At 41.0% G+C, this 21,735-nt stretch overlaps 1 protein-coding gene across 1 annotated transcript in view; it reads left to right on the top strand.

The window, feature by feature from the left end:
* The window catches only part of IFNGR1 (interferon gamma receptor 1), a 40,921-nt gene that overhangs the window by 9,960 nt on the left and 9,226 nt on the right, over positions 1 to 21,735 (top strand). Inside the window, exons 2-6 of the mRNA XM_037894862.2 lie at positions 14,082 to 14,196; positions 14,439 to 14,611; positions 16,938 to 17,086; positions 20,480 to 20,657; positions 21,541 to 21,656. Of these exons, the coding sequence (XP_037750790.1) occupies positions 14,082 to 14,196; positions 14,439 to 14,611; positions 16,938 to 17,086; positions 20,480 to 20,657; positions 21,541 to 21,656 (731 nt within the window). The remainder of the gene's footprint in view (positions 1 to 14,081; positions 14,197 to 14,438; positions 14,612 to 16,937; positions 17,087 to 20,479; positions 20,658 to 21,540; positions 21,657 to 21,735) is intronic.

Below are 21,735 nucleotides of genomic sequence, written 5' to 3'. Positions count from 1 at the left end.
CTATTCTCCCTTGTTGTCCTCTTCAACCCATCCTGTATCCTCCTGGGGTTCATATTTGGTGTAGTGTCCATTGACTCTTCCCTGTTTCCTATAGGACTAGCCACTCTTCTCTTCTTCCTTGCCCTTCCACCTTCAGTGACCACCTGCTGAGCCCCTTCTTCATTTTCCAACTCTGCAAACCTGTTCTTGAGCTCTATTTCTCCTTCACTAGCCCGTCTTTTTCTCTGCTTGGTTCTCTTAGTCACATGCTTCCACTGTCCATTTTCTTCACCCAGCAGTCTCCCCTCAGAGTTCTTCAGTCCTGCTTCCTTCTGCAAGTCTGAGCTTTTCCCTTCAGCCGCCTCATGTCTTTGCTCCATAATCCGCTCGAACCCCCTTCTAAACTCAACCAGACTTTCCATCTCCAATCCTCGGATCTTTTCTTCCATCAGCTCTATCAGACAGCACTTCATGCAAACGAAACTCTTTCCAGGTCCCCCCCCTCCAGGATCATGTACATACTGCAGCTTCCACATCCAGTCATCTTCGTTGTGTCTTCCGCTACATGGGTCACTCCCACTGCTGCCTCTGTAGCTGTCATAGCCTTCCCACCTAAATCCTGTTAATCTGGGAAACCCAAACCACACCAAAACACCAGCACCCACAGCAAAAACAAACCCCAAACAAGCGCCGCCATACAAACTCCCGTTTCAAACTCCCTGTTTACAGCTCTGTTTGCTGGCTCCTGTGCCGCTGCAGCTGTCTGCATGTCCCATGTTAGCCTGTTTTTTTTAATCTGTTCTCATCTTAAAAGGTACCATTCCTAGATGCAGTCATATCAGCTAGGAGAGAGGACAATTGGTTGCCCATTCTTTCCACTTTTTCAGTCTCAGCATTTGGGGTAAAAGGGAGACTTCTTAGCAAAGGATCTGTGCAGAGCTCTCATCTGGGATTTGCTTCAAGTGTTATCAAAACTATACTGATACTTGATCTTCTGCAGATACAGCTTTTGGGTATTAGACCAGGGCCTCATGTAAACTTGCCACAGAATTTGCATGAGGTAATCAACAGATTCTAAGTTACTATTTTAAAAAAAAAAAGTACATTTCTAGGTTTTATAACTTCAACCTATATCATTGGGGCATCAGCTCTGAAATTTCCTGAGACCCTGAATGCCAAAATTAACTACTTCACTGCTAGTAATCTAAGCAGAAATATCCAGTTTATCCATCATTTACTAGATGTAGTTATGACTATTGGATTGAAGAACAGGTGACTTTTAACAGTTGCTGAGGTTGGAGTCTGAAGGGTGAAATCATGGCTCCATTAAAGACAATGGCAAAACTTCCTTTGACTCCATTGGGACAGGCTTTTAAACCAACTTCACGACCCCAATTCATCGCCTCTAATCCCACCAATATAGGGCGGGAAGAAATGCATCGCCTCCCTGTTCCCTCACCCCTTAAACACCTACCTGAGGCCAAAGTCCCAAACTATCTCCCACGCTTTCCCTAGTCCCAAAAGTTCCCTACCTAGCTGCCATAATCTCCAGTTTCCTCCTGACAACTTTTACAATGCAGTTATATGTTGTCAATATAAAAGTCTCCAGAAGGTTATACATTAGATCCAATTCATTTTATGCTGTACTAAAGTTTTAATGTCAATACAGAACAGAGTATTGATTGCATTCATTTTTGTATTAAAATATCTTCCCTATCATTTTTTAATTACTTGAAACTGCCACAGAATTTCCAGTGACATAAACCAGGGATTTTGCAGCAGAATTTAGGTTGCTTGCTACACAGTTAAATAGCCTTTGTTTCTTGTCTCTGGAGTCATGGTATCTTAATAGATTTGTCTGCTCGTCACGCCACATATTTTTTCTTTTTTTATTGGGACAAATGCTGTTTTGTCTACTTTCAGGGAATCTGAGTAGGTCTGCCTTGCTGTTGACTTCTGTGGCCTAATTCATATGTGCCTTAATTAGACTAGTACAGCAGGGTGGATTTGAGTTAAATCAAATTGATTTAAATCACTAGTCAGGTAGACTCTATTTAATCATGGATTGCTACATAAAAGTGCATTCTTGTTGGTTGTTATGACCTTAATACATATTTTTTCACAACTCACAGATAGATGTAGGTTTCGTTTTTAGAAGGTACACACTATACATTTTTTAAGTGATTTATTTTGGAACCTTTTGAGATTAGTTTTACAGCTATATCAGAAAATGAATGATTGTTTGGTTATTTCATTTACCAAAGGTAATGGAAGCAGATATTTATGAAGTCATTGGGAGGTGAACTATCTGCAATTCAACAAGTTAATCACTAATATTTGGAGGATTTTCTTGCCATGCTGTATTAGGAGGAGACCATCACCAGACAGACATTTAAATTGTTTTATTTAACTAAAACAACAACATTATGTATTCTGGATTTTTTTCTTCAACAGCAAACACATAATATTTTAACAAAACAGGCATGTGAATTTTTGAATTTAGTAAAACGTTCAAGTTCTTTAAAATCAGGTTTGTTTTTGTTAAAATTGTTTAAAAAAAAAAAAAATTAAATTGACTATCTCAGCCAGATCAATATGAGAAACTTAAAATATTGGCTTCCGCGGTTAACTCAGTCGTCTTCACCTTCATTTTCCTGTTTGTTCATAATCTGGAAAAGAAAAACATGCTTTCCTGCTTTTTCAGGTCCCAAACTATTTCTCAGCTTGGAATGAATTAGTCCAAAGGAAGAGAATATTCTTTCTACACAAGCAGAAGAAACTACTGCTGTTAAAAGAGAGATGATCACTTCGCCTCTGAATCCAAGTGCTTAAGTGACTTCCACCAGTTCACTGGTGTGACTTTCTTTAAAACATCATCAGCAAACATATATTTCTTGAATGGCTCACCCTTAGCTCTGCAGTTTATTATAGTTGACATTATGGAGTGGTGATTGCTGGAGGTCCATGTCATAGCCAACTCCTCTTCTTCAGCAGTTAAAGTTTGACACTGGTACCAAGTATTGAGAATATTTGCAAGAAAATGAGCTGGAGATAGTGCTTGTCCCATTTGTTTTATTAATGCTTGTAATTTAACTGTGTCGTTGCATATTTCTCTTTTTAAGATCTCACTCAGTTCCTTCCAAATTTCAGCAGCGTCAGCAATAAAACAGCTATTTCCCAGCATTTTGTTCAAGGCTACAGAAATAGGCTTCAGGGTACTCAGCATGTCTTCAACATTTCTCTTAAGCCCAATGTTGAGAACTTTGGCTGTGACCCATCTATTTTTTTATGATTTTGTTCACAAACTGTCATCCGATTAAGCCAGTTCTTGATACAGTGCTCAAAACAGTCCATTACTGAGTTCCATCGCACGTCTTGTGGAAGAGTTAGCTTGGTTCCTCCCACCTTTTTCAGAGCAGCTGCTGCAAAGTGGTTGTTACAGAAGTATTTTGCAATTTCAACAACATTAGCCTTTATTTCTGGAACACTGAAGTCTTTGGCTAGGAGGTGCATCAAATGAGCACTTCAACCGTATGTTAGCTTGGGACTCTCCACTTCCTTCTAAATAATTTCTTCTCATCTTGGATACATTTGCAGCATTGTCTGTGACTAAGCTGCATACTAGAAATTTGAAATTTTTTTCAGTATGTTATAGCTCTTACTTATAGCTACTTCTTGTAAGTATTCTGCTGTGTGTGCATTTCGGATATATCAGTTGTTTCTGTAAGGAAGACACTCCCTTCTTCTGTTGTCACACAAGCACATACAACAGGATCATTTTACTTTGCTCCACCCATCAAGACTCAGACTTAACAATTTCACCCTTTAGACCTTTTGCACACTGCTCAATTTCTCTTTCGTACACTTTATCCAGCAATTTACCTGCAACGTCTGCTCTGTTGGGGGGACTGTATCCTGGTCTTAATGACTGAACCATGTTAATGAAATGTGGGTTCTCAATCATACGGAAAAGAGAGTTTGTTGCATAAACAAACCGGGCAATTTTTTCATCAATTACCTTTTTTTTGTAATCTGCTGGTTCTTATCACAAATTTATCTGTGGTTGTTTCTGGATGATGGAGTTTTTTTTTTCTTTTTGCTACAGGTGATATACTGTGGCTATGGTGGCATACATGATGTGACTGAAACACTATCATTGGCAGATAACTGAAACTATAGAAAATGATGGTGATCTTGAAGGTGGATAGTCTTCAGAATCCTGTATGTTGAGGATGGATTCTCCTAAACAAAATAAGTCAGTGCAGTTATTTAATTATTACTATCATACTGCTCATTTAGTATTACTCATTGCATTCACTGATACTCAGTACTACTTTAAAGGTGAAATTGTAAAAGGAAGATCTGTCTATTTCAGCTATTTATTTTTTTTATCACAACTGCATCTAAAACGATAGTACCATAGAGTAACAGCTATATTTTTTGCTCGAATATGAGAATTCAAGTATAATCCAGAAGGAAGACAGGCAGTCCTTAAGAAAGAAGTATGAAATAAAAAAAGTTTACCAACCTGAAGATCCTGCATGTTCAGACATGTTCCTTTCATGGTCTTCAACGCAGCTTTCTCCTGAGAAGGAACACTTCTCCTGATGTTTCATTCGGGCAAGTAGCCCTTGCATTTCTTTGTTGCACTGTTTGCATTTTGCATGCATGCCTGTCTTACCCACAGGTAGAGGAACTTCATTAAAATATTCCCAAACTGGGTCTCTCTTACTGCCTGCTGCCATTATAGGTTTTCCCTTCTAGTGGGAGAATGGTATGGTAGATCTCAAATCAATGAAGGCTACACTCAGAAAGACCTCAAGACTTCTGGAATATGAACAGTTTCACTTTTGTTTCTGTTGCCTGTCCCTCCCTTCTCACATTTATTTCCAGACTTCTTTTCCTTGTCCAGATCTATACCGCCCCCAACAATCTTCTATTCATTGAACTTTCTGAAACTTTGCACTTTCAGAGAGAGGTAAGGATTGACTCTGTGTACACAAATTTCAGAGGGACAATAGGGTTGAGGTCTGTTATTTCTCACCTCTATATATTATTTATTTTAACATACTTGTTAACAGCAAAAATGTTTTATCTCTGGAGACACACCTCCACATTTTTGAGAACTGCAAAACTAAGCATCTCTGATGCTGAGTCCCATTGGGTAGATAGATTATTTAGATTAATCTTTCTATACAGAAGCCCCTTGAACCCCAGAAGATTGGGTCCCTAATCCATTAACTATTGCAGGGGTCTCCCACGCGGTGCCCGCGAACGCAGTTGTGCCTGCCGCTGCCAAGTGCGGCCACCGTAGAACCGCCCGCCGAAATGCCGTCGAAAAGCGTTGCCATTTTTCAGCGGCGTTTCAGCAGGAGCGCTTCTTGTCACTTCCGCATTTCGGCGGCAGAGGGTCTGGCACCCACCACAGTCTTCTGGGAATAGAAATATGCTATTCCCATGGAAAGGTTGGGGACCAGTGAACTATTGGAACTCATTTACAAAACTTTTCTTAAACATTACATGAATATATTGTCTCATAGTATAGAATTAGAATTTATAATCCCTATTCCATAATGAGATATCTTTGAGTTTTAATTAAAATACATTGTAGCTATCTTTAGATAGGATTTTTTTCGATAAAATGCTTTTTGAGGGGAAAAAAACCTATTTAAATTTAAAAATTTTAAAAAAATTTAAAAATTGATTTTTATCCACCCTGTAGTACGGATACCTGTCCTTCAGTTAGATAAGTTTTAGTTTTACTTGTACTTAACATTGTAAAAGATGGGAGTCTGGAAGGAGGAGAGAATTGGACAGGGATGAGATAGGATTTTAGAGCTGTGGAAGTGCCTATTTGTAAGCATTTGAATTGTTAACGTTAAGGCTAAGAAAATAGTTCTGAGAAGTCAAGAAATTCCATGATAAATTGGATCATGTTGTATATTTACACGGGGTATGTCGTACGCCCCAGTTTACTGCTGAATTTCCTGACTTCTTTATGCTTGACTTCTCACGGTTAAATATGATTTTGCATCACAAATGTTGTTGTTCTTTGTGTGCATTTTATTTAGATTTAAGGTATTAATTGGAGACTTTTATGTTTGAGTAACCACTGTGTCTGTAACCAATATTGATTGGTGTCCCAGAATTGTGGCTAGACCAGAGCAGGATGGGATATTGTAGAATGGAGAGATGTTTAATTATGTATTTTGTTTGTTTTTATGTACCCCCAATGTACTAGTTCAAGACCATGATATGTTCTCTGTAATGTGTAGCAATAATATTCTTGAAGAGTGTGACTAATGATCATTTGGAAACTGCTACTTTTTAAGTATCATGATAGCTGGCATGCATGGTGAAACTTACTGTTAAAATTGTATGTGTTCTAATTGAGAAGACCTTTGTTATAGTCCCTTTGGTTTTGTAGTCTTTGTTGGGCTGGGGGGATCCCAAATATCTTCTTGAAGTGTTACCTTCAGATGAGATGGATAATGTGGGTGCGAGGAGTGGCTGGGGGTGGGAGGAGAGACAGAATCAATGAGGAGTTGAGCTGGTGAACTGGAACTGGCTGGGCAAGGAGACAGGCTGGGATAATGAGCTGAGTGAATAGACTGGGACGGGTCAAGTGAGGAAAATGGGACTGGGATGAAGAACTAGGGGTGAGGAAGATGCACAACTATGCAAGTTGGAGGGGACGAGGCAGGAGGGGTCAAAGTTGAGGGAAATTCACAGATGAGTCTGTGTCGGGGTGGGCAAACTTCTTGGCCCGAGGGCTACATTTGGGTATGGAAATTGTATGGCGGGCCATGAATACTCATGAAATTGGGGGTTGGGGTGCGGGCTCCGGCTGGGGGTGTGGGCTGTGGAGTGGGGCCAGAAATGAGGAGTTCAGGGTGCGGGAGGGGGCTCTGGGCTGGGGCAGGGGGGTTGGGATGTGGGGGGGGGTGAGGGCTCCAGGCTGGGGGTGTGGGCTCTGGAGTGGGGATGGGGACGAGGGGTTGGGGTGCAGGAGGGTTCTCTGGGCTGGGACCAAGGGGTTTGGAGGGCGGGAGGATCTGGGCTGGGGCAGGGGGTTGGGGCATGGGCGGGGGGGGGGGGAAGGGCAGGCTCCTGGTGGCACTTACCTCAAGCAGCTCCCGGAAGCTGCAGCATGTCCCCCCTCCGGCTCCTACGTGGCGACATGGCTAGGCAGCTCATATGCTGCCCCGTCCGCAGGCATTGCCCCTGCAGCTCCTATTAACCACAGTTCCCGGCCAATGGGAGCTGCGGGGGCCACACTTGGGGCGGGGGCAGCGTGCAGAGCCCCCTTGCTGCCCTTAAGCATGGGAGCCAGACGGGGGACATGCTGTTGCTTCCAGGAGCTGGGCGGAGTCACGGCACGCACAGAGGGAGGCAAGCCCCGAACCCCACTCCACGGCTGGAGTGATGAAGGGGGGCAAACCCTGGACTCCACTCCCTGGTGGGAGCTCGAGGCCAGATTAAAATGTCTGAAGGACCGGATGTGGCCCCTGGGCTGAAGTTTGTCCACCTCTGGTCTATGCCCACTACAATACACTCTCCTTGAGAGCCTGGAATGGAATCCATGATCCCTGAGTCTCACTATTCCTCTGCAGTTGTCAGCAAATAGCAGGTTTCACAGATAGTAAAGTGTCTCATTCCCTTCTAGTGCTGGTCCCCATAGAAGAGGACAGCCTAGTACTGCTATTAGGTACTCCATTAGTTCAAGTGGCAGAAGTCTCTACAATGGACCTATATGTTCTACCCATGCTGATGTCTCCCATGCAGGTGTCAGTGTAAAGTCTGCACTCCAATGTTAGGAAATGCCAGAATTAAGATTACTTGCACAATCTTAATTCACCCTCCCTTGTGCATATAATAATACGTGATGATATAATTGAAGACCATTTTTTCCCACAGGATACCTGCCTCGTTCAATGCACAAGATAGACACACTCCGGAGTGAATGTGTTCTGTAGTGAAAGTGACTGTAGGACCCCTTCTTCATTTGTTTCAGAAGTTGGAAGGTGGTGTGTAGTGAATGAGGTAATGAACTGCAGGTAGAGAAAGGATGGTCTCATGGTTAAGCCAATTGAATGCTACCCTGAAGAATTGGATTCTATCCCTGCCTCAGAATTCTTGTATAATGCTGGGCAAGTCACCTAAACCAAACTTTGCACAGGCGGTCATTAATTGTGTGTACCTCATTTTCTGGATGCCTGACGCTAGGCCCTGGGGTCTAACGTGCAGAGCATTCAGTAGCTGCAATTATGCTAATCAGAGTAGTGCTGTGAACATATAAAATGCTATATAATCCTAAAAAGAAAAGGAGTACTTGTGGCACCTTAGAGACTAACCAATTTATTTGAGCATAAGCTTTCGTGAGCTACAGCTCCGATGCATCCGATGAAGTGAGCTGTAGCTCACGAAAGCTTATGCTCAAATAAATTGGTTAGTCTCTAAGGTGCCACAAGTACTCCTTTTCTTTTTGCGAATACAGACTAACACGGCTGTTACTCTGAAACCTGTCATATATAATCCTAAGCATTCAGAAAATCTGTTTCTAAGTGTCTTAACTTGGACACCTAAAATTAATGGATACTTTTGATCTTAATCTTTCCGTGTCTCAATTCCCTATCTGCAAAATAGGAATAATACCTCTTCATTTCACAGGGGTGTCTAAATTAATTCATGAATGTTTATGAAACAACCAGATACCATAGTGACAAGCACCATAGAAAGCCTACGAGGGAACTAAAAATTCTGCCTTCAGAACAGAGTTCAAACAATGGATGTGAACAAGGCTTGGGGGAACACATTGAAGAATGTGGAGAAAACAACACATTGAATAGTTGCTCATTAAGTGAGCACAATCCCTCCTGTGCACTTAATGAGGCGGGGGGTTGTGGAAAAAATAGTATATGATCATGTAATTAAAGACTGTACATGTGCAAGGGGGCTGAATTAAGGTTCCACAGGCAGCCGTAATTCTGGCATTTCCTAACTTTTCAGTGCTTGATTTTGCAACCTTAATATTTGTATGTAGTTTTATTTGTGTAATAGTATGTTAATTTGCATTTCTATTCTGCATGGCTTATTGCACCAAGTATTGTATTTACTGTTAGGCATTTTAGAATAGATAAATACTTTGACACTTTTTTTTCTTGTGGTTGAGAATCTGCTGCTCTTTCCAATAACTGAAATGTCACATTGCATGTGTTAGAGAATGACTAAACCACTTTCAAACCTTGCACATTGCACATATTAAATCTTTGTGGTCTCATTCTTAAGATGAGGGAAATGTTTTTTTTACTTTTCCTTATTAGTATAATACGAAACAAAGTCTAGGCTCTCTTAACGTACAGCCTCAAGTCTATCTGCTATGTTCTGTAAACAAAAATATAATCTGAAAAAGGTCAGGTTTGAGTTATGGTCTATTACCTACGTTAAAATAAGATTGCAAATTCAAACATTTAAAAGGTAGGAAATGCCAGAAGTAAAATTTCCTATTCAAATTTAATTTGGCGCCCTTGTGTATATGTATTATGATGATCTCTAACTACATGATCACAAACTGTTTGTTTTTTTACCACGTGACCCTTGCCTTAATCAGTGCGCAGGATGGGTTTGAGGAAACTATCCAGTGTTATTCTTAGGCTTAAGGTTTGGCCTCATGCTCTATTTATTGAAAACCATCCAAATGCTATGCTGGATACAGAATTATTAATTTCTAATGCCTAATTATTAATTAGCTTTCTATGGTATTAATGATAATAGTAGGAGTGTCTTATGAATGTATCTTCACAACTCCTCTGAGATAAGAATCATAGAATATCAGGGTTGGAAGGGACCTCAGGAGGTCATCTAGTCCAACCCTCTGCTCAAAGCAGGACCAATCCCCAACTAAATCCATCCCAACCAGGGCTTTGTCAAGCCTGACCTTAAAAACCTCTAAGGAAGGAGATTCCACCACCTCCCTAGGTAACCCATTCCAGTGCTTCACCACCCTCCTAGTGAAAAAGTTTTTCCTAATATCCAACCTAAACCTCCCCCACTTCAACTTGAGACCATTACTCCTTGTTCTGTCATCTGGTACTACTGAGAACAGTCGAGATCCATCCTCTTTGAAACCCCTTTTCTGGTAGTTGAAAGCAGCTATCAAATCCCCCCTCATTCTTCTCTTCTGCGGACTAAATAATCCCAGTTCCCTCAGCCTCTCCTCATAAGTCATGTGCTCCAGCCCCCTAATCATTTTTGTTGCCCTTCGCTGGACTCTTTCCAATTTTTCCATATCCTTGTAGTGTGGGGTCCAAAACTGGACACAGTACTCCAGATGAAGTCTCACCAATACTGAATAGAGGGGAATGATCACGTCCCTTGATCTGCTGGCAATGCTCCTACTTAACACAGCTCAAAATGCCGTTAGCCTTCATGGCAACAAGGGCACACTGTTGACTCATATCCAGCTTCTCGTTCACTGTAACCCCTAGGTCCTTTTCTGCAGAACTGTTGCCTAGCCACTTGGTCCCTGGTCTGTAGCAGTGCATGGGATTCTTCCGTCCTAAGTGCCGGACTCTGCACTTGTCCTTGTTGAACCTCATCAGATTTCTTTTGGCCCAATCCTCTAATTTGTCTAGGTCCCTCTGTATCCTGTTCCTACCTTCCAGCATATCTACTACTCTTCCCAGTTTAGTGTCATCTGCAAACTTCTGAGGGTGTGATCCACACCATCCTCCAGATCGTTAATGAAGATATTGAACAAACCCAGCCCCAGGACTGACCCTTGGAGCACTCTGCTTGATACCGGCTTCCAACTAGACATGGAACCATTGATCACTACCCATTGAGCCCGATGGTTTAGCCAGCTTTCTATCCACCTATAGTCCATTCATCCAGCCCATACTTCTTTAACTCGCTGGCAAGAATACTGTGGGAGACCGTATCAAAAGCTTTGCTAAAGTCCAGGAATAAATGAGTTCTCCTCATTTTACAGATAAGGAACCTAGGCTATAATTTGAAGTGTCCACTAATTATGGTTGCTTCCATGTTTGGATACCTAACTTGAGAACTAAGGATCCATTTTTAGAGTATTCTGCATTTTTAATAATTGTATATGTTCAAAGCAATGTACAGACACTAACCAACCGCTGCCAACACCCCTATGAAATAGATGGGTAAATATTATACCCATTTTTAAACACAAGGAGACTAAAACAGATAATGACTCGTGCAAAGCCACAGAGTGAGTCAATGGTATAACCAGAATTGAAGCCCAGGACTTCCCAACTCCACATCTTGCTCCTAGATGTGCTTAGCAGCTGCAGTTCCCATTGACTTTACTTGTAGTTGAGTGCTCAGCAACTCTGAAAACAAGGTCCCATGTCTCAAGTTGGGTACCCAGAAAATGAGGAATACAATGTGAAAATCTTCATTTAAGTGACTTACCCACCAACATATGCAGTCTATAGCAGATATATGAATGGAACCCAGTTCTCCTGGATGGCATTCAGTTGCCTTTGAAGGCAGTCCTTTCTCTTTCTGCAGTCCCCTAACTCCTCCTCACTCTCTCAACACCTTGTAGTTCTACAATGGATGAATCAGATGTCCTACAGACAGCTGCATTCACTACACAACCCTGATTCACTTGCTGAACGCTTTCCAGGCCTTCTAGGTATCCAGCATAGACATCTACCTCTTGAGCTAAAGCGACACCTGGTATCAGTAGTATGCTGTCATCTTATATGAAACAGCTAATAGAGGGTGATGGTACACATAGTTTGTCAGAGCTTATATGACTACTTGCCAGACTGCAGAAATACGTTGGAAATGAGAAATCCTGGGTTGTACTCTTAACTGGGGGGGGGGGGGGGGGGGGGGGGGGGGGGGGGGGGCGCTATAGGCTTGTGATTATAGACAGCACAGCCAACTACATAGAGTTTGCATATTCTGAAAAGCAGTGTGACTAAGTGGAAATGCTATGAGACACGCATTCTGGTCCTGGTTCTGCCTTTAATACCTTTAATAATAAAATGTGTGAAAAGCAAGGCTCCCTTAATTTAGGATTTATCACCCCATTCAGGGAGCATGTCCAATGCTTTTGCTGTGATGTAGGGATCCCTGTAGGCTGGACTATGTTGGAGATTAAACTTTGGAGATTTTAGGAGTAAGTAAGCCTCTAACAAGCTCCACTGAGCATGTGCAAATAGCATTTTTCAAAGACTTATAACTCTGCTGAAGCTGGGTAGATTTTCATGCTTAATGTAAACAAACTGAAGGAGAGGCACTCTTTAATAGTTTTTGAGTTGTAGTAATGATGTTACTTCTCAACCAACAGAAGCTATAAACACTTCAAATAGATGTGATTTTTTTCCCCCCCAAGTTGGTGTCCCTCTTTAAAGGTAAGGGAGGAGGACATCAAAAAGCATATAATTTTTTGATCACTTGGGGCCAATATGCTTTTGGACAGGTCAGTGCCTTTCTTTCTTTGCTTATGTTCTGGCTATCTGTTTCAGGTGAACAGCAATACTTCTAAGAGAAACTCTTTACATCCTCTATCTTGTAATTGTTTAAGTGTCTAAGCATGGACAGAGCCTGAAAATCCATTTCCCTGGGCAAGTAGGAAGTTTTCCTAAACAGGTGTCATCAGCTTATGCAGAATTTAAGTTTTGTGGTTTGGTTTTTTTTTTTCTTTTCCTTTAAAAAAGGTAACCTCTCAAACATGAACTCTGTGGAAAACAATGCAGCGTAACCTTTCTGTAGGCTTGTCTATGTGAGGAAAGTTGCACTATTTAAATTAAGGTGTGATTTTATGGATTTATTTTTTTTAACCCTTTTATGCCTGGTCTAAGCAGGCCTTGCGCTGTTTTAACTAATAGTATGGTGTTTGGGTGTTTTTTTTGTTTTGTTTTGTTTTAAATGCTGATGTAGTTAAACCAGTGCAACTTTGTGTGGACACTTAAATCAATTTTAAACCTGTCTTCTACTGATAACTTGTTAGTATATTTACAGGGGCAAGTTAAGTCAATTTAAACTTGCTAATATTGGGTTTTGTACACACAGTTGTACTGAATTATTTTAAAACTCTGTTAAATTGGTGTAACTTCTGTGTGTAAACAAGACCTAGTCTGCTTAGAATTCCAGTGTTGCTGCTGCTCAAAGCTGTTAAAAGCTATAGCAGACTAACAACAAAAGTCTTGTCAGTTTTCACTGCTACTGTTCAGAACCCTGTAGACAGTAGTAGCATTGAAAAGAATCGTGTTTGTTTCACTGCTTTTAGGAATTATGAGCTCAGAGCTAGAAACTGAAGCCATTCACTTAGCTGGGGACCCAAAAATGGAGACCAGAAGATAGAATAGTGAGGACACAAACCCCTTGCAGCAGCCAAGAGGCTGAAAGGAGTAGAATAATGGGGATTCTACAACCATCACAGGAGCTGACATCTATGATTAGAGAAAGAAACAGTAAATGCTCCTCTTCACGTCCCACAGGCAGCCTTTGAAGGTGGGTCCCGGAACAGCATCATCCACTTACCCAGCAGCTGGAGGAATAAGAGATGGTGTATCCCCAGGGCCATTACCCCAGCCAGTGAGGGATGGGGGTTCATCTTTCATATTTGCCTTTAGTTATTAGGCTTAATTCTTCTTGGGATTCAGGAGCTTGATATTTCCAAACCCTCTGTGTGAGTGGGATGATTGGCAGCAGAGTTTGTGTGTGGTGTCCGGATAATGAAATCCTGTATGGAGAGCGAGAGAGAGACCGCCCTTTGAGTGGAGGCAGTGGAAGAAGAGACAGAATATATACTGGAGGTGGGAGAATGTAATATAGGAAAAGAGAGAGAAGAAAGAGAAACTCTGAGGCATTCAGCGCAATCTTGGACAAAAAGGATTAACTGCCTTTTCTTGTAAGAAGAACAGCAAATCAATCTGCCAGGCTCTGTCCTGTTCGTATAGGCAACAAGCAGAGTCTTATCTCTAATGACTTCTGAAGTAACTTCCAGTAAATGCATTGTCTTCTGAATACTGCAGGAATATTGATGGCTGTTCTCGTACATCACAAAAATCTATTCCATCAAGGTACTGATTGTTCTGTTTGATTTCTTTTTTTAGTGCCTGTGCCAACAAAGGTTGAAATAGAATCCTTGAACTTCAATACTGTATTGCACTGGGATTACAGGAGAATGTCTACAACCCCTCGCTTTATTGTGGAAATCAAACCTTATGAGTAAGTGTCTGTCTTGCATTATATCTTAACCTTATTTTCTTTAAAAGGCATTCATGTAGTGATTCCTTTGATTTTGCCATATCTCCAGGAAAGTTTTATTTATACACAGTGAAATCATGCAGTCCCTATGAAATTCAGTATGAGTGTAAATGAAGACAGAATTTGTTTCCATTCTGACATCTGTATTGTGTAACACATTGACTGTAAAAATTACATTAATTACTCTTTAATCTGTTTTACAGGCTAGGGAAATATAAGCCAGTCAGCACCTGCATGAACACAACAAAACATTATTGTGACCTCTCTAATGAAATAGAAGAACTGAGTCAATCTTACTGGGCAAAAGTTAAAGCTTTCATTGAGTTAGAAGAGTCTAAGTATGTTGAGACCAAAGAATTTGTTCTGCGACGGGATGGTAAGTTTAAATGTAAACATAAACTTTACATCTAGAAAAGTGATTTGAGATCACTTCAGATGAATTAATAGTACTTCTATTAAATTTAAAGATTAATATAAATATATTTCTGGTGCAATATTGTACTTTTGGTTAGGAATATCATAGCAGTAACTTGGGGTTTAGGATGAAAAACAAGCATAACAGTTGCTTAGGAGCACTCTTTATAGGTAGTTACTTGTATGGTCCCCTCACTAATGTCTGAGCACCTTTCCAAATATTTTAAAAAGAGAAGTGGTGCCTGGTGATGCACTCAGTGGCATGCTTTCCTTATTTTGCTACTGTCCCAATGCCCCAATATGGGGTAGGGAGACTACTGTTGTGCTTGGAAAGTACTGCCTTCTTAGACATCCTAGACGTTGCTGTATTACAGTGCTGGGTGAAATGATCCCTATTCAATGTGGCTTCAGTTATCCATCTTCTGATCAACCAAAACTGTTACCTTGAAGCGGAAATCCCCTGTAGTATGACTGCAGAGCATAATGTCCTGTGTTGAAAGTTTTATGCATTGCAGTCCTTATGCATATAACAATCTCTTTTTGGATTATCCAGATACATTTAATGTACTTTTTGTAGTTGGATAACTAAGACTGTCCTGCATATATAGTTTTCAATTATAAAATGTTTTGGGCGTGCTCAGAATCAATAGCATTTCATTTAGATTTACACCAAAAAAAAAAAAAGGGTGCCATATGCAAGGCCCTTGGCTTATATAAATTTTAAACTTTTGTATAAACCTTTCCCTAAATCCTTTAAGTGCCCAATCCTTGCCTTAAACTTAGGTGTTTTGAGTTCTTAAAGCTGTTGCCCATTAGGGTAGTCTCATCACATCCATTTCCAATGCCTAATCTTACATAAGTTGATGCTACCTTTTTATGAGCAGCTTTCTAGCCTGTTGTCCTGATAATTCCTGAGATTGTTTTTCATATTTAATAATCTTTGTTTTAATGTGGTGGTCTTAGATTCTGCATGATACTTGAATGAAATCTCATCAGTCAATAGTACCTTATTTTGTGCTTTAGTCTCATGTATACATGACTTGTTTTGCTTTTCTAATTGCTGTCAAAGAGCTGAATTTTAAGGCCTTATATGTGGGGAAAGTTACACTGGTTTAATTAAAATCAGGGATGGGCAGCTGGCAGCCCTGGGCCACATCTGGCCCTCTGATTCATTTTTATTTGGCCTGCTAACCAGGGGCGTAACCATGGGAAGGCCAGGGTCAGCTGTGTTAGTACCCAGGCGCACCTAAATCTGAGCCTGAGGAGGCAGCTCTTCCAGTGTCCAGAGTGAGGAAAGGGGCAAGAGGCTCTGCCAGCATGGAGCAAGAGGATGGCGAAAGGGGCGAGGCTCTTTTCACTGCCTGGAGGAGGTTGTTCCCCGGCACCTGGTGGAGGCAGCAGCTTTCCAATTTTAGTAGGCTTGCTGCCTTCCTGGAGATCATGGAGCTGTATGTGGGCAGGCAGATGTATTTCACATAGCCCAGCATGGCAGTATCAGTGGAGGATTTGCTGCTCTGGCACATGTTCTCACAGCAGCAGCCAGGCGAGCTGCCCCAGGACAGCAAGGACTGCTTCTTCCTCGACCACAACAGCTTTGTCTTCTGCTATATCCTAAAGCCTCTTTTAAAAAAAATTAAAATGGCCTGTCAAAGAGTTTGTGGATTTTGTGGCCCCTGGCTACATTCAGATTACCCATCCCAGTCATTTTTGTACCAGTGAAAACTCTTGTGTGAAGAATTTTTGTTTATTTGGTTTGGTTTAAAAGTGGCTTGTTACGGTTTAGCTTACATCTGTTCCTAGTTAATGTAGCTACACTGTGGGGCGTGGGGGGCGAGCCACCCTTTAACCAAAATAACGATGTGTAAGCACTTGTAAACAAGCATCACATCTGTCCAGTTGCCATATCCTTTTTCTTGTTCAGTGCCTTAACCTTTGCCCATTTAGACCATTTGATACTTTTTTTAAAACCTCATCCATATGTTTACATTTTTCTATGTTAAGTTTTATAAGTCATCTGGGAGACATTTCTGCCCAGTGTCCTCACTGGTACTGCCCATTCATGCTAGATTTGTGCCTATCCAAAAGCATATATTCCCTTAACAAGGACTCAACTCCTCTGCAGCATCCCTCCCATCGAGGTGTGTAATCACTCTCAATATTCTGGCATGTCTTTGGAAACAATTTTTTCCTCTTGAAAATGAATGATAAATGCCATATCTGTTAGCCCTACATTTGTCTTTGAATTCTGTATCAAAATCCTTCAACCTAATAGTGAACCTTTGTTTTAGGAAAAATAGGACCACCTACTCTGAATGTCTCAATTGAGAGAGACCAAATCAGGGTTGAGATTCGCCACCCATATCGGAAACTTCCATCTGCTGTTAGAAAATATAAGGACTTCACGTACAAGGTGTTTTTTCGGTCCAGTGGAGAACTGGTATGTTTTAAATAGAAAGTTTCAGATTGTATTTTGGCCTTTTTTACAAAGATACATAGTTTTAGAAAAGGCATATATTAATAAATAATAGGTTTTTATTACCTTAAATTATACACACAGCCAAGAGAAATTTCTTTAAACAATTTTAAAACTACTAATGATGCAAAAGTGAATCCCTGAAATGTTGAATGTGGAACCTTGAACATAGCCCTGTCCTTTGAGTATCCATTGCAGTAATCTTTAATCATGTGGTCACATGCCATTATTTCTGTAGAACCCCTGCTTTATTAAGTGTGCCTTTTGGACACCTAATCCATTTAGAAAAGGAGTACTTGTGGCACCTTAGAGACTAACCAGTTTATTTGAGCATGAGCTTTCGTGAGCTACAGCTCACTTCATCGGATGCATAGCATATCGTGGAAACTGCAGAAGACATTATATACACACAGAGACCATGAAACAAAACTTCCTCCCACCTCACTCCCCCGCTGGCAACAGCTTATCTAAAGTGATCCTCAAGTAGAGCCATTTCCAGCACAAATCCAGGTTTTCTCACCCCCCCCCCCCCCCCCAACATACAAACTCACTCTCCTGCTGGCAACAGCCCATCCCCCTTTGAAACCCCTCTTTATAATGTGCATGATAATCAAGGTGGGTCATCCTTCAGGATAGGTTGTAGATCCTTAATAATGCGTTGGCTCTATCTTTTCCATGGGTCCAGATGGAAAAGAAGCCCTTGAGGAATTCCACCATGATTTCAACAATTTCCATCCCACCATCAACCTCAGCCTGGTCCAGTCCACACAAGAGATCCACTTCCTGGATACTACAGTGCTAATAAACGATGGTCACATCAACACCACCCTATACCGGAAACCTACTGACCGCTATTCCTACCTACATGCCTCCAGCTTTCACCCTGACCACACCACACGATCCATCGTCTACAGCCAAGCTCTGCGATACAACCGCATTTGCTCCAACCCCTCAGACAGAGACAAACACCTACAAGATCTCTATCAAGCATTCTTACAACTACAATACCCACCTGCGGAAGTGAAGAAACAGATTGATAGAGCCAGAAGAGTTCCCAGAAGTCACCTACTACAGGACAGGCCTAACAAAGAAAATAACAGAACGCCACTAGCTGTCACCTTCAGCTCCCAACTAAAACCCCTCCAACGCATTATTAAGGATCTACAACCTATCCTGAAGGATGACCCAACACTCTCTCAAATCTTGGGAGAAAGGCCAGTCCTTGCCTACAGACAGCCCCCCAACCTGAAGCGAATACTCACCAACAACCACATACCACACAACAGAACCACTAGCCCAGGAACCTATCCTTGCAACAAAGCCCGTTGCCAACTGTGCCCACATATCTATTCAGGGGACACCATCACAGGGCCTAACAACATCAGCCACACTATCAGAGGCTCGTTCACCTGCACATCCACCAATGTGATATATGCCATCATGTGCCAGCAATGCCCCTCCGCCATGTACATTGGTCAAACTGGACAGTCTCTACGTAAAAGAATAAATGGACACAAATCAGATGTCAAGAATTATAACATTCATAAACCAGTCGGAGAACACTTCAATCTCTCTGGTCACGCAATCACAGACATGAGGGTCGCTATCTTAAAGCAAAAAAACTTCAAATCCAGACTCCAGCGAGAAACTGCTGAATTGGAATTCATTTGCAAATTGGATACTATTAATTTGGGCTTGAATAGAGACTGGGAGTGGCTAAGTCATTATGCAAGGTAGCCTGTCTCCCCTTGTTTTTTTCCTGCAAACCCCCCCCCCAAGACGTTCTGGTTAAACTTGGATTATTGCTGTGCACATTGTAAGATGAGCTGTTGCCAGCAGGAGAATGAGTTTGTGTGTGTGGTTTTTGGAAAAAAAAGGGGGATGTGTGGGGGGGGGGTGAGAAAACCTGGATTAGTGCTGGAGGTGACCCACCTTGATTATCATGCATATTATAAAGAGGGGTTTCAAAGGGGGATGGGCTGTTGCCAGCAGGAGAGTGAGTTTGTATGTGGGGGGGGGGGGGGGGAAGGGTGAGAAAACCTGGATTTGTGCTGGAAATGGCTCTACTTGAGGATCACTTTAGATAAGCTGTTGCCAGCGGGGGAGTGAGGTGGGAGGAAGTTTTGTTTCATGGTCTCTGTGTGTATATAATGTCTTCTGCAGTTTCCACGATATGCTATGCATCCGATGAAGTGAGCTGTAGCTCACGAAAGCTCATGCTCAAATAAACTGGTTAGTCTCTAAGGTGCCACAAGTACTCCTTTTCTTTTTACGAATACAGACTAACACGGCTGTTACTCTGAAACCTGTAATCCATTTAGGTTTTTCTTTCATGTCCCTCATTGTGACGATTGAGAACCTTATATTGAATGGAGGGAGCTGTTCAGTATTTGCTTTTATCCTCATAGATAAATGTGTTTGTCCACTAACTCGTTCACTTATCCTGTCCAAATAATCAGTCACCGCTGTGGATTCAGAGTACATCCATTAACTTGTATGAATTTACTGCATGATAATGACACACAGAATTTGACTCCATATAAGGCAAGTCTCAAATTTTCTTCGGTGCGTTGAGCTACCTCATTCACTGAACACCATCCAGTCTGCTCTGCATGCTGAATGAAGCAGCGGCCCTCAGGGGAAATGTTTTAGTGTGATCCAAAAATTGGTGCCAATGCAAAATTGGGAGATTGGGGTTTTTTAAATGATCTAAAAATTACTGTACTCTGTGTACACATCTACATCCTTGATTTTGAAATCAATGCAGATTTTCACCAGACGGTTTAAAGGCACATATCCAGTCTAGGGACCACCTCTGTGGAAGATTTAAAATTTATATCCCTATCAACTAAGCCACTAAAGCAATACAAAAAATCTTTCAACACTTTTTTTTAACAGTAAATGAGAGCTTTGCTCTCAAAAAATGTTAAGCCATTTATGCTCAAACTTCCATTTTAAAAAAAGAAAAAAACTGCCTCTAGGTGGAAACCAGTTTAGTCTGATGGGAAAGTTTCTCAGTTATAAGCAACTGAAAGAGCCTCAGAATGGAAATGTTTGAACATCAATGGGATTTAAGAGCCTAAGTCATTTAGATGCTCTTGAATATTTTACCCATGGGCACAATGGTCTAATATGAGTTCTTAATAATGCTAGAAGTTTGAGGTGTTGCCTTACAAATAGCTGTTAGTTGAGATGTACAGCTTCTGCAGTGCACAAAGATGCAGGAGCCACAGGTCTGATACTCAGCACTTTAAAAGTTATCACACTGTAAGGTGACAATACTGTCTTTACATATTGAGTCAATATTGTAAGTTCAAAATGATTAAGGGTCTGAATCTAACTTTACTTTTCTTTCAGCTCCAAGAGCTTGAAGCAGAGAAATGTAAGAAGCATACATGTAGCATATACATTCCAGTGTTTTCTACCGGTTCCACCTACTGTGTTTCAGCTCAAGGACGTTCATCAATTGTTTCAGATCGAGGATTTTCCAAATCAAATGAAAGTTGCATTCATGTTCCTTCAAAACAGCCACTAGGTAAAATAATTTATAAAAATCTGATCCATATTTCTGAAGACTTTTAACTGGTATTGTATTAACATTGTCCAGCAGTTGTATGGCTGTCATTTTCTACTTGATTTGTACCATAATTTGTTTCAGTTGCAGCCAGACAGTTGTGTAATTTAATGAATAAAAAATGGATCATTAAATTAGTTTTTGGAAGACAGACTTTGGAATTGCACAAGTGACATTCAGTTGGAAATTTTATATCCAGTTAAAATGTGTAGGCTTTCCTGGGTTTAAGGTAACCATAAGCTTGTGATACAAATATAAAGCAAGTGTCTCTCCCCCTCCCCCCAACTTAAAAATGAGGGAGGATGGCTAATCTTCCTTACTATGTGTTCTCTCAACACTGGGTTCTGATTTCTCCTGCCTTTGGGATTCTCTCATTCATAACTCCTGGGACAGCCCCATCCTCCTCCTTACAGCAAACTTGGGCACACAGGAGAGCTGAGCCCAATTCTGTTTAAGAGACCAGCTCCACTATTACCCCTATGTCTGTAATCAGTAGTTCTACAATTCTTGTGTTTTGAAGCACTTGATATTTAAAAATATCAAGTTATTTATCCACATTGAATCTCTCTAAAGAGCAGAAAAAGCTACAATTTGCTCATGCATTTCTTGTCCTCTTCATAATTAAAGAAAACATCAATAAAAAGAAACCCTAAAGCTGTTTTTTAAAGAATTCTCTTGGACCAAATCATACATTTAATTCCAAAATATACACTCAATTGTGAAAACCCTAATTTGTGGATTTAGTTGCTCTAAAGGTTGTGTGCCATTTCTATTTTATGATTTTTGTGAAAGAGCAACGTCCTGTTTTCCAAACCTCTCACTATATTTTGCTTTAACTTTCTAGACTTAAAAAGTATTATTATTGGTGTTACCATTGTCTTTGGCGTTGGACTGATTTTTGCAGTGTATTGTCTTTGCAAGCAACTAAAGAAGAGAAACATTGAACTACCCAAGTCTTTGGTAAGTTTACAGTACTGTTCAGTAGCACATTTGGTGTCAGTCTGTTATTGTGTAGCACATTTTAATATCTAACAAGCTT

Source organism: Chelonia mydas, chromosome 3 (genome assembly GCF_015237465.2).
Source record: "Chelonia mydas isolate rCheMyd1 chromosome 3, rCheMyd1.pri.v2, whole genome shotgun sequence".
Taxonomy (NCBI): Eukaryota; Metazoa; Chordata; order Testudines; family Cheloniidae; genus Chelonia; species Chelonia mydas.
The sequence above is the reverse complement of the archived record's forward strand: the minus strand, read 5'-3'. Positions and strand labels throughout refer to the sequence as shown.